General features: G+C 30.1%; 1 protein-coding gene across 2 annotated transcripts in view; it reads right to left on the bottom strand.

The window, feature by feature from the left end:
* Positions 1-4,223: 4,223 nt before the first annotated feature.
* Positions 4,224-13,176, bottom strand: part of Hacl (2-hydroxyacyl-CoA lyase) — a 127,614-nt gene continuing 118,661 nt past the window's right edge. For both annotated transcript variants that reach the window (XM_080173850.1, XM_080173851.1), the window contains exons 20-22: positions 7,295-7,343; positions 7,032-7,062; positions 4,224-4,899 (exon numbers count right to left, since the gene is read on the bottom strand). In XM_080173850.1, the coding sequence (XP_080029976.1) occupies positions 4,805-4,899; positions 7,032-7,062; positions 7,295-7,343 (175 nt within the window). In that variant the 3' untranslated portion in view covers positions 4,224-4,804. The remainder of the gene's footprint in view (positions 4,900-7,031; positions 7,063-7,294; positions 7,344-13,176) is intronic.

The following is a 13,176-nucleotide window of genomic DNA, read 5'->3' as shown; positions in this document are numbered from 1 at the left end:
TCAAACCGAATATTATTTGTGTGTTTGTAGAGGGGGGGGGGGAAGGGGGGGTGCGATTTCCCCAAGTATAAAAAAAACCACCACCTAAAATAAAATAAAAATTCCTCAGGACAATGGGGTAAAGAGGTTAAATTCACAACACTCTCTATTAACATTTTGTACCCCCTCCTCCTCTATAACATATAACGCTTGAGCGTTCTATTGGGTATTCCCAAAAACTAAACAAAATAACAAAAGGCTTTTCTTAAACATCGGAATATCTAAATGAAGAGAAAGACAACAATTCCCATTTACTTTAAAGGAAAACTTATACAATGTGTAAGAAAGTGACCACAAATTACAAGACTAATCAAGAAAATCATGGACAATAATTATATAAATATAAACATAACAGCATTGGTTCCTGGCAACGAAGCTACTCTACATACCACTTGTGTTGGTGTATCTATTTGTTGGTTTTGCACACCATAATATATTCCTCCATTAAAGTTACCCGTTTGTATTATACATGCTTATATATATAGCTCATTTTTTAGGAGCAACGCTATTCTATAAGTATTTACTTTATGTGTCTGTCCGTCGGTTAGTAATGTTATGGAAGAAATGTGAATTTCTCTGCGGCTCCATAAGACAAACTACTCATTTTTTGTGTAAAATACCTTTTTAAAGAGCTTCCAGTAAATAACTTATTAGGTCCGTCGGCCATTCTACAAAAGACTTGATGTTTTTTTCTTTAAAGGTTTAGAGATTTTCTGGTTTGTAGCTTATCTTTATTTCTCTCTCCTTCTTTTATGTTCACAAAGCATATCTGCTCTAAAGCACACTTTTTCTGTTAGTCTTCCTAGATTTTTTTGTGCTTCGCTCCTTAGAAATGTCATGCTTCTTTGTTTTATAACAAAGGTATTATTTCGTTTTTAGTTGCTTTTATTCTTTTTGTACATAAACAATAATAATTATCAATATTATGCGTATGGTTAGAACTATCTCATAACAGGTGGGATAGATAATTAGTTTTTTCATTTATAGGAAATCTTTAAAGGGCATTTTAAAAATGTTGTACTTTTGGTGAATACATGTTACTTGTCTCTCGTATTGATCTCTACATATTTGTATTTTTGTTTGAAAGAGTTTAGACTAAAAACACAGAAATCCTTTCATTTCTATTGGATATAACTTTACCAGTTCTCAGCTACTCTGCAGATCAATATCTTAATATAGCTAGGTAATTAATCATTTTAAATTTGCTTTAATTTAGACTTTCGGGGCAACGTACAAATTGGGATGGTTAATTCATGTGACATAAAGAACTTTTTTTCTTTATTACGCTAACTGCTTTTTTTTATCACGCCTTATATATGGCTTCCCTAAAATTTATTAGTCCATAAGTAATTTTAAAGGTTTGTAGCAGAACAAAGTCCTTTTTCTAGTATGACTGCATATTTTTTTGGGATGAATTGATAGAACACGTAACAAATGACATGGTGTTTTATATTCACATTTACTCTTGACCAAATATGAACTTTTTATTTATTCTATTTCAAATCCAAAAACCCTGCTTGCTTTATTTGTTTTTCTTAAGAACTTAAATGATTAGTAGAGAAGCCTGTTCGTTCAACAATATGCCAGCTCATAACGCTATATGGTGAAAATTTGATCTTCTCGACTGCTATTTAAGATAGATAGCTGATTTTTTTTGCAAAGCTATTCCTTACCAAAGAGCACCCAGTTAAGTATATAACTTACTTGGTCCGTTGGTAATGTTACATTTTTCTATGTAATAGAAACATGTTTAATATTCTATTACCTAAATTAAATGCATCTTTTTAAAAACGAAGCTTTTCTATAATTAGGGTGGGTCCGTACGTCCGTACGTACGAGATAGATAGCTTTTATTCGTTAATTTAGGCATGTTAGAATTGTCCTATCGATTTCAAACTTTGCATGATGATTCCTGTAGTAGTTAGGTACGATTTAGAAAGCGTAGCAACTCTATAATCATTACCAGAATGTCCGTATGTCCATTTTAAACATGTTGATTTTTCTACTTTTTTAACAACAAATTTTTATGTGATCTATATATCCGTTTGATCTGATTTTTAGTATATTGATTCCTGGGACAACAAAGAACAATAGTATAAGCAAAGCAACTCTATAATCAAGTCCTAAAATGTAAGTATGACCAAAACATTATCCTGTATCAAGCAGTTTTTCAACAAATTTACTTACAATTTTCATTCGACTCTTTCGATACTTTTATATTCTGATTATTCAGTTCAAACACTCGACAAGTGTTAATGTCCGTTTGTCCTACCGTATCAGTGCTTCGCTTTTATGGATGTTGTCATCCTTGTTATGGTTTCACATTCTGAGATGGCCATAGTTTGTGCTAAACAAACAAAATACCATTATATTGTCATAAGCTGTTATTTACTGATCTTTGAATACCATCATCCTACTTCACTGATCTGTTTTTCTTACGAATGCCAAAAACTTTTTAACTACAGAAAAATAAATATTGCAAAATACATTTTATACGTCATAATAGTATAAAAAAATACAATTGAAAAAGTAGAAAGATAAATTAAGTAGAGAAATAGTCACTAAAATTCATTAAAAACTTTCAAGCAAACAATAAACAATCCAAATATTGTGTTGCTTTTTTACATAATAGTGGCTTAAAGGACAAAGTTAGTAATTTACACAGCAAAGTCTTAAAATTATTACTATAACGCATATTGTCCCTTCTAGTAGTATCATGTTATAGAATTTTGCCGTGTCGTTGGTTTTTCACTTTAGTTGTGAAATATCATAGTTCTCTTTTACATACAGTCAGGCTTCTCAGATATTCAGGAACGATAAAATATCCTAAAAACAACCCGAGACTGATTTAGAAATAAAATAGTTAAAAACAAATCCTAAGATAGAGAACTTAACCTGTTCAGTTGTTAGCGATACCGTAACAGTTAAACTTACAAAAACCTTATTTACTAAGTATATTTGCGATAACTTTTATTTAATGAAATCTTCTAATTTTCAACATGTACAAAACGGCCTGCTTAATTGGTTCAAGATCCATGTCAGATCTATATAGGAAATAAATGTCTATAAACGAGCTCAAGTTTTCCAAGGAATATTTGTTTAAAACTCATAGTGCTCCAATAATCCATAATAAACTCTCATTGCCCAGAACGATAAGACCCATTATTTTACTTTATTAAAAATAAATTCCTTTTTTAAATTTCATGTTGCTATTTACCTTATATCAATGTATTTAATTTCTAATCATAAAAAAGAAAATTTAAATTTATAAAATAATAAATGTAAGAAAACTCTGTTTTAAAAGAATTCGATTGTGGCGACACTTTGTGTGTTCAAATATTAAACTAAAATTGTAATCATCATCATTAACCCTTTGGGGATGGTAATGTAAAGAAAAAATATAATTTAAAAAATCTTTTTAAAATCATTTAGATTATTAAATATTTACTTTCTTTTAGATAGTAATGCCGGGTGAGGAAAATAGATTTATTGAGAAATAGATATGCATATAGAAAACTAGCCAATAGGGAGATAATTATATCGAGCCAACTCTAGTTGATTAATATAATAAGAATTTTTTATTTCTATGATGAATGGCCATACTACTAAATTGAATTTATAGTAGATTAATTAGATTTAACATTACATATACTTTCATTCATCGTCATGTACTTTTTCACCAAGATACTACAATAATCTAATAATAGATGCAGATCATAAAGATAAGCCAATGAACGATAATTCATAAGTAATGGTGGAAAAGTTTAGATACTGCAATATTTACTACCCATTGAGGATTTTACAATAGTTATAAAATCTTTTTAAAACCTACTGATGAAAGAATGTGTTTGTAAACGTTTCATACCATTTAACAGCGTGTCTGCTTTTGGACATAATCATATTTCTCGTATTCAGTCGAATCCAGTGGATAGGAACCGGTCCTCATCCATACGAAAAAAACTATGTCTAGCATCGTATTATATCCAGCTTTCTACGAATATAAAAATGTACAATCAAAAAATTAAAACCAGTTTTTTTAGCCCGTGCCATCGGCACCTCGTGGCTAAAAAACCGGTTTTAAACTTATAAATTGTACATTCTATATCCGCGGAAAGCCGTTTATAATACGATGCAAGAAATAACTAATATTAGTTTTTATTACGAATATTATATTAAACAAAAAATAAATTGTAGTTTTTATTAAAATGAAAAATAATGATGAGAACAAAACTTCAATTAAAATTTGTTATTGTTTGCAAAACAATACGCCAGATATTCTAGACTATTCATAATTTGTGTTAGAAAATTAATTGATTCACTACATCTACAATGGTATCCTGCCTGTTTATCTATTTGTTATTTTTTTAATTTTTCCTGTAAATTAAATTTATTAAGGCAAGGGGAACATCATCCATATGAAGCAAAGCTCATGAACTAGAGATTGAAATTTTGATACAATTTGCAGACATATATCCTTTAAAGCAGCTGTGGAAATTATTCTTTTTTTTAAATAGGATTTTTATATCCAACACAGTTCGACACACAAAGTGTGTTATAGTTAAGTTTCTGTGGTCATAAATTTTTTTACGGTATCTTTTTTGAATGCAAAGAAAAACATGTTTTGATATACAGACAGACTGATATTAGTAACAACAATAGAATAACAACGCATAAGAAAATAAATAATTTTAACTTTAAAATGGTTCCTTAAAAAATAAATGTAAATCTACCAAAATATGATTTTTTCTGGCAAACTTCATAAACTTTACAATTTAGACTTGGTCAGCCACTCGTGTTTCTGTGCCTTTCTGCCAGCCATGGGGTCAATTTCAACATTGATAATAGTCGCTTCATTATTGCCTGAAATATACAAAAAGTGTATTTTAAATTTTTAGTAAAACAGATACATAGTAAATAGGATTTTTTGTTACTAATATGGGATAAAAAGTAACACAAAACACTGGTCAACCTTCTCCCCACGTCCCCACCCCCCATTATTTTTCATTTGTTAGGTTATGTTATATTGGGTATTAGTTAGCCCTGCAGGGTTAAAGCTCTCCTCTTGGGTACCACCCTTTATTTCAATTTATTTTAACAGGATCAGGGGGAGGGGCGTGGCTATCAGTGCTCAACTGGCGCTTTGTGTAAAAGCTCCCAAGGGTCAAATAAAATTAAAGAATATGCTTGAAATTAAAATTTCGTAAGTTTATCCAATTTTTCATGTTACGGTATAAATTATGACAAATAGGACATTTTATATTATTACTGCAGTCTTTAAATTTGTTTTACAGGTCATGGTGTCGGTTTTGATAAGCAAAGTATTTTTAGCATTTAATAATTTGGACTTTACATCATTTATTAAAAAAAGGTTGACAAATTTGAGGTGGCTCACTATATATGAAGCATCTGAGTTAAGTCGTCTGTCGAATGTTGGAAAACATGCTATTTCCGTACTCAATGATTGCTTTTAATATAATTTAATGACTACTTTTAAATTACTGATTAAAATAAAGTTTTGTTGAAGAAAAAAAATAAAAATAAAAAATGTTACTTTAATAGAATTTGAATTTTACAATCTTAATTAAATAAAATTACAAAGTTAATTTGAAATTTTTAAAACTTTTCCCTCATGATTTTTACTTTTTCCCTTTGATATTTAAACTTAAATCAAGACCAAAAATCAAAAAAATGAATAAATAAATAACAAATCGTATAAAAATTTCTTCAATTTGAAAAGTTTGATTACTTATATGAAAACTTTCTTTCAAAAGATGAATAAAAGTATCATTAGTTTTTAATATAGAAACAAGGATGATAACATCCATATGCAGCAAAAAAATATAGATGGAAAAACTGGCAGTGATGTTATGGAGCAACTGTTTAGTGGTTATAAAAAGAGAATTGATGTGATAAGTTTTAGAAAATCACAAAAGTTCTAAAAAATTAGGTATATTTCTTTTTTAGTATAGCCTTCAGATTGGCGGACCAAGTGTGTTGTACTTTGTAATCTCTCAGGAAAGGTATCTTTTTACCAAAAAATATCAGTGAATCTCAATAAGCAGCCGTTAAAATCACATTTCCCCATAGCATTACGAAGTAAGGGACAGACAGATGCAAGGTGATTTATAGAGAAGATTTGCGATTCTAAAAATAAAATTAGCAACTTAGCAGTCTTGATTTTATTTATGATCTAATAATGTATTTTTTTGCTATGTTATCCCCACTTATTTAAAGAAAATACTGCATCGTTTAGAAGCATATGTTGTTGTTATTTAGATTCATCAACACCAAATAATATATTGTAGGAGGATAACAATACATGCCATGCAATGCAACTATACTATGCTGTAAATCTCTATAACAGTCGAGAAGTAGGGGGGGGGGGGGGAGGGGAGGAACCAAAAAATACCTAAAACTTTTTTAGTCTAAAATATTTGTTTCAAGATAACATTAACCCTTAACGGTCGAGGGGGGGGGAGCGTTGAACGCCCCCCCTCCGGTTTTTTCTATCTCATTTTCTGTGTGTGAAAGATAAAGAGCCCAAACTGCGTGACTTTTTAAGTGTGGGTATGACACATAACTGAGAGTTGGATTTTTTTTAATATCTCCATCCTGGCAGGCCCAGGATGCCAGCAAACCTGGCAGGGTCATCCAGATAAAGATCAAAAATTTTTTTTGACTTAAACAAAGCATTTTATCTTACCAAAATACTAAAATATCCTCTAGTAGTACCTCCTAATATTAAATTCAGGTCGAAAATCCATTATCAAACAGGGGACTTGTGCAATTTTTTTTAGCCCTATAGCTCTAATAGGAACTGAGATAATAAGGGGAGGGGCGTTGAACGCCCCCCCCCCCCCCCCCCGAGTGATTAAGGTGCAGCTAGGGGCCCGACTGTTAAGGGTCAAGCAAACTATGTTCAGATGAAAGCTGTCTGTTATTTGCTTACAATCTTTAGGCCAAAACAATTTGTTAAAAAAAAATATTTTTACCAAAAGCTTCATTTACTGCATCAGTTATTTCCTAAAATTAGAAAGAAATATAAAAAAAAAATAAGATCAATCATAAAATTTTTTCGAATATAATAAACTATAATCATCTTTCCTATAAAAAAGACATGTTCAAATGTGAATGTTTTTTTCGTCATCCTTTTTACAATTTACCAATCCTTTATTTAAAGCCATTTCTTATTTAAGATGAACATATAAAAACAAGTTGGTTACTTCTTTGAAAATGATAAAAAATATTATTAAACCTGTGGTTGTCTGCAAACAGTTCCTTTTCCTCCAACCATTTCCATCATTCTAAATAAAAAAACAAGGATGACAACATCTACAAATACTGCGTAGCTCTAAAATAGATTTGAATAATTTATGTTTAATAATAGTTAGAGCACCGCAGGGGGACATCATTTACTAAGTATATTTGCGATTACTTTTATTTAATGAAATCTTCCAATTTTTAACATGTACAAAACGGCCTGCATAATTGCTTCAAGATCCATGTCAGATCTATATAGGAAATAAATGTCTATAAACGAGCTCAAGTTTTCCAAGGAATATTAGATAAAAACTCATAGTGCTCCAATAATCCACAATAAACTCTCATTGCCCAGAACGATAAGACCCATTATTTTACTTCATTAAAAATAAATTCATTTTTTTCATTTCATGTTGCTATTTACCTTATATTGATGTATTTAATTTCTAATCATAAAAAAGAAAATTTAAATTTATAATATGATAAATTTAAGAAAACTATGTTTTAAAAGAATTCGATTGTGGCGACATTTTGTGTGTTCAAATATTAAACTAAAATTGTAATCATCATCATTAACCCTTTGGTGATGGTAATGTAAAGAAAAAAATATAATTTAAAAAAATCTTTTAAAAATCATTTAAATTATTAAATATTTACTTTCTTTTAGATAGTAATGCCGGGTGAGGAAAATAGATTTATTGAGAAATAGATATGCATATAGAAAACTAGCCAATAGGGAGATAATTATATCGAGCCAACTCTAGTAACTAATAAGAGTAAAGATATTTAAACCTGATTTCTAAAAAAACTTGCTCCTATATGAATGACATAAATTGATTAGCTTATTTATGAAAGTGATATAAGTTATATGTAAGTTTTCTTTTCAGGATATTTTGAAAAGATTAATTATATTGAAAGCAATTTTTGAAAGTGATGATTTTAGTTTTTTTGGTAAACTTTGTACGTTGTGATTCTAAATAAAGTTTGGATTTTCGTAAAAATATATTTTTCAACAAAGGGAGTTTTGTCCAAAGTGCAGTAATAATAGGTTTTTAAGATTACTGAAAACATGTGACATAATTATTGTATGATTATGTCAAGCTTATGACATGATCAACGCATTATTATAGTATGATTGTGGCATGATTTTAGCATTATTATGCATAATTGTTTGATAAAGGGGGGGTCGGATCTGACACTTTTGCGTAAACAGGGTGTTTAGGCTTTGTCTTAGGAGTGAGAGGATAGGTTATTTGGGGAAAAAAGTTTACTTTTAGGATGTATTTTTCTTGTATTTATTTTTCTGGACTGGAAAAAATTTGAATATAAGAAAAATGCATCCCAAAAGTAAATTTTTCCCAAAATAACCTATACTCTCACTCCTAGGACAAAGCCTAAGCACCCTGTTTAAGCAAAATTATTAGATCCGACCACCTCCCCCCTTATTTTGTAGGGCATGATTATGGCATAATTATGACATGATTAAGATTCTAATGCAAAGGAGCTTTTTAATTAATAAACAAATGTTCTAAAAATCGCTTCCTATATTTTTATATCAACAAACATAGATAGTTTTTAAGCCACTCTGTAGTAATGTAAATGTATTGATATTATACAGAAAAAATGTCCAAAACTTGAATATGATGATAGATATATTTTTATTTTCAAAAAAAAAAAAAAAATTGTGTTCGGCAAAAAAATCGGATCATGGAAAGAAAACAAAGTCATTCCTAAATTAGGACAGAAGTCACCTTCCTAGAAAGGACATAAGTAGCCTTCCTCAAGTGAGAATTTGTTAGTTGAAGGGTATAACATGCCTCCCTTAACAAAGATTTTGCAAGATTGAGGACATAAGTAGCCTCTCTTCACCTCACAAAACCTAGCTTTTTGATCCTTCACATAGCAAAATCTTGCATAAAATTGGTTTTTGGTCCATCACATAGCAAAATATTAGAAAACTTAGCTTTTCTGCCCTTGACATAGCTAATTCTTGCAAAACATAGCAAATTCTTGCAAAACATAGCAAATTCTTACAAAACATAGCAAATTCTTGCAAAACATAGCAAATTCTTACAAAACATAGCAAATTCTTGCAAAACATAGCAAATTCTTGCAAAACATAGCAAATTCTTGCAAAACATAGCAAATTCTTGCAAAACATAGCAAATTCTTGGAAATCTTAGCTTTTCTGTCCTTCACATAGCTAATTCTTGCAAAACATAGCAAATTCTTACAAAACATAGCAAATTCTTGAAAAACATAGCAAATTCTTGCAAAACATAGCAAATTCTTGCAAAACATAGCAAATTCTTGCAAAACTTAGCTTTTCTGTCCTTCACATAGCAAATTCTTACAAAACATAGCAAATTCTTGAAAAACATAGCAAATTCTTACAAAACATAGCAAATTCTTGCAAAACATAGCAAATTCTTGCAAAACATAGCAAATTCTTGGAAAACTTAGCTTTTCTGTCCTTCACATAGCTAATTCTTGCAAAACATAGCAAATTCTTACAAAACATAGCAAATTCTTTCAAAACATAGCAAATTCTTACAAAACATAGCAAATTCTTGCAAAACATGGCAAATTCTTGCAAAACATAGCAAATTCTTGCAAAACATAGCAAATTCTTGCAAAACATAGCAAATTCTTGCAAAACATAGCAAATTCTTGCAAAACATAGCAAATTCTTACAAAACATAGCAAATTCTTGCAAAACATAGCAAATTCTTGCAAAACATAGCAAATTCTTGGAAAACTTAGCTTTTCTGTCCTTCACATAGCTAATTCTTGCAAAAACGTGGCAAATTCTTGCAAAACATAGCAAATTCTTGCAAAACATAGCAAATTCTTGCAAAACATAGCAAATTCTTGCAAAACATAGCAAATTCTTGCAAAACATAGCAAATTCTTGCAAAACATAGCAAATTCTTGCAAAACATAGCAAATTCTTGCAAAACATAGCAAATTCTTGCAAAACATAGCAAATTCTTGCAAAACATAGCAAATTCTTGGAAAACTTAGCTTTTCTGTCCTTCACATAGCTAATTCTTGCAAAACATAGCAAATTCTTACAAAACATAGCAAATTCTTGCAAAACATTGCAAATTCTTACAAAACATAGCAAATTCTTGCAAAACATAGCAAATTCTTACAAAACATAGCAAATTCTAGCAAAACATAGCAAATTCTTACAAAACATAGCAAATTCTTGCAAAACATAGCAAATTCTTACAAAACATAGCAAATTCTTACAAAATGTAGCAAATTCTTGCAAAACATAGCAAATTCTTTCAATAAGGGTCCCAAACTCAAAAACAAATTTTCAGCGCGATCCGACCACCGGTTCTTGAGATACGGTGACCTGGTGTCCTTAGTATCGACTGTAAGATTTGGGAAATGGTTCGAATCCTTAGTAAATTTGGCTAAGTCCAAAAATATTTTGACACTTAGTCAAATTTTTGAAGAAAAAAAACCCAGGTGACACCAAGCGTTCCTACTAAGAGGACACCAGGTCGAAAATACAAAAAATAAAGTGTAAAAAAATTTTTGGACTTAGCCAAATTTACTAAGGATTCGAACTATTTCCCAAATCTTACCGTCAGTACCAAGGACACCAGTTCACCATATCTTATGAACCGGTGGTCGGATCGTGCTGAAAATTTGTTTTTGAGTTTGGGACCCTCATTGTATGAATTTGCTATGTTTTGCAAGAATTTGCTATGTTTTGTAAGAATTTGCTATGTTTTGCAAGAATTTGCTATGTTTTGTAAGAATTTGCTATGTTTTGCAAGAATTAGCTATGTTTTGTAAGAATTTGCAATGTTTTGCAAGAATTTGCTATGTTTTGCAAGAATTTGCTATGTTTTGTAAGAATTTGCTATGTTTTGTAAGAATTAGCTATGTGAAGGACAGAAAAGCTAAGTTTTCTAAGAATTTGCCATATTTTGCAAGAATTTGCTATGTTTTGCAAGAATTTGCTATGTTTTGTAAGAATTTGCTATGTTTTGTAAGAATTTGCTATGTTTTGCAAGAATTTGCTATGTTTTGTAAGAATTTGCTATGTTTTGTAAGAATTTGCTATGTTTTGCAAGAATTAGCTATGTTTTGCAAGAATTAGCTATGTGAAGGACAGAAAAGCTAAGTTTTGCAAGAATTTGCTATGTTTTGCAAGAATTTGCTATGTTTTGCAAGAATTTGCTATGTTTTGCAAGAATTTGCTATGTTTTGTAAGAATTTGCTATGTTTTGTAAGAATTTGCTATGTTTTGCAAGAATTAGCTATGTTTTGCAAGAATTAGCTATGTGAAGGACAGAAAAGCTAAGTTTTCCAAGAATTTGCTATGTTTTGCAAGAATTTGCTATGTTTTGCAAGAATTTGCTATGTTTAGCAAGAATTTGCTATGTGAAGGACAGATAAGCTAAGTTTTCTAAGAATTTGCTATGTTTTGTAAGAATTTGCTATTTTTTGCAAGAATTTGCTATGTTTTGCAAGAATTTGCTATGTTTTGCTAGAATTTGCTATGTTTTGTAAGAATTTGCTATGTTTTGCAAGAATTTGCTATGTTTTGTAAGAATTTGCAATGTTTTGCAAGAATTTGCTATGTTTTGCAGATAAGCTAAGTTTTCTAAGAATTTGCTATGTTTTGTAAGAATTTGCTATGTTTTGCAAGAATTTGCTATGTTTTGTAAGAATTTGCTATGTTTTGCAAGAATTTGCTATGTTTTGCAAGAATTAGCTATGTGAAGGACAGAAAAGCTAAGTTTTCCAAGAATTTGCTATGTTTTGCAAGAATTTGCTATGTTTTGCAAGAATTTGCTATGTTTTGCAAGAATTTGCTATGTTTTGCAAGAATTTGCTATGTTTTGCAAGAATTTGCTATGTTTTGCAAGAATTTGCTATGTTTTGCAAGAATTTGCTATGTTTTGCAAGAATTTGCTATGTTTTGCAAGAATTTGCTATGTTTTGCAAGAATTTGCTATGTTTTGCAAGAATTTGCTATGTTAAGAACAGATAAGCTAAGTTTTCTAAGAATTTGCTATGTTTTGTAAGAATTTGCTATGTTTTGCAAGAATTTGCTATGTTTTGCAAGAATTTGCTATGTGAAGGACAGAAAAGCTAAGTTTTCCAAGAATTTGCTATGTTTTGCAAGAATTTGCTATGTTTTGCAAGAATTTGCTATGTTTTGTAAGAATTTGCTATGTTTTGCAAGAATTTGCTATATTTTGTAAGAATTTGCTATGTTTTGCAAGAATTTGCTATGTTTTGAAAGAATTAGATATGTGAAGGACAGAAAAGCTAAGTTTTCCAAGAATTTGCTATGTTTTGCAAGAATTAGCTATGTGAAGGACAGAAAAGCTAAGTTTTCCAAGAATTTGCTATGTTTTGCAAGAATTTGCTATGTGAAGGACAGAATTTGCTATGTTTTGCAAGAATTTGCTATGTTTTGCAAGAATTTGCTATGTTTTGCAAGAATTTGCTATGTTTTGCAAGAATTTGCTATGTTTTGCAAGAATTTGCTATGTTTTGCAAGAATTTGCTATGTTTTGCAAGAATTTGCTATGTTTTGCAAGAATTTGCTACGTTTTGCAAGAATTAGCTATGTGGAGGACAGAAAAGCTAAGTTTTCCAAGAATTTGCTATGTTTTGCAAGAATTTGCTATGTTTTGCAAGAATTTGCTATGTTTTGTAAGAATTTGCTATGTTTTGCAAGAATTTGCTATGTTTTGCAAGAATTTGCTATGTTTTGCAAGAATTTGCTATGTTTTGCAAGAATTTGCTATGTTTTGCAAGAATTTGCTATGTTTTGTAAGAATTTGCTATGTTTTGTAAGAATTTGCTATGTTTTGAAAGAATTTGCTATGTTTTGTAAGAATT

This window comes from Acartia tonsa, chromosome 10 (assembly GCF_053477335.1).
Source record: "Acartia tonsa isolate MP-2025a chromosome 10, ASM5347733v1, whole genome shotgun sequence".
In the NCBI taxonomy this organism is placed as follows: Eukaryota; Metazoa; Arthropoda; class Copepoda; order Calanoida; family Acartiidae; genus Acartia; species Acartia tonsa.
The sequence above is the reverse complement of the archived record's forward strand: the minus strand, read 5'-3'. Positions and strand labels throughout refer to the sequence as shown.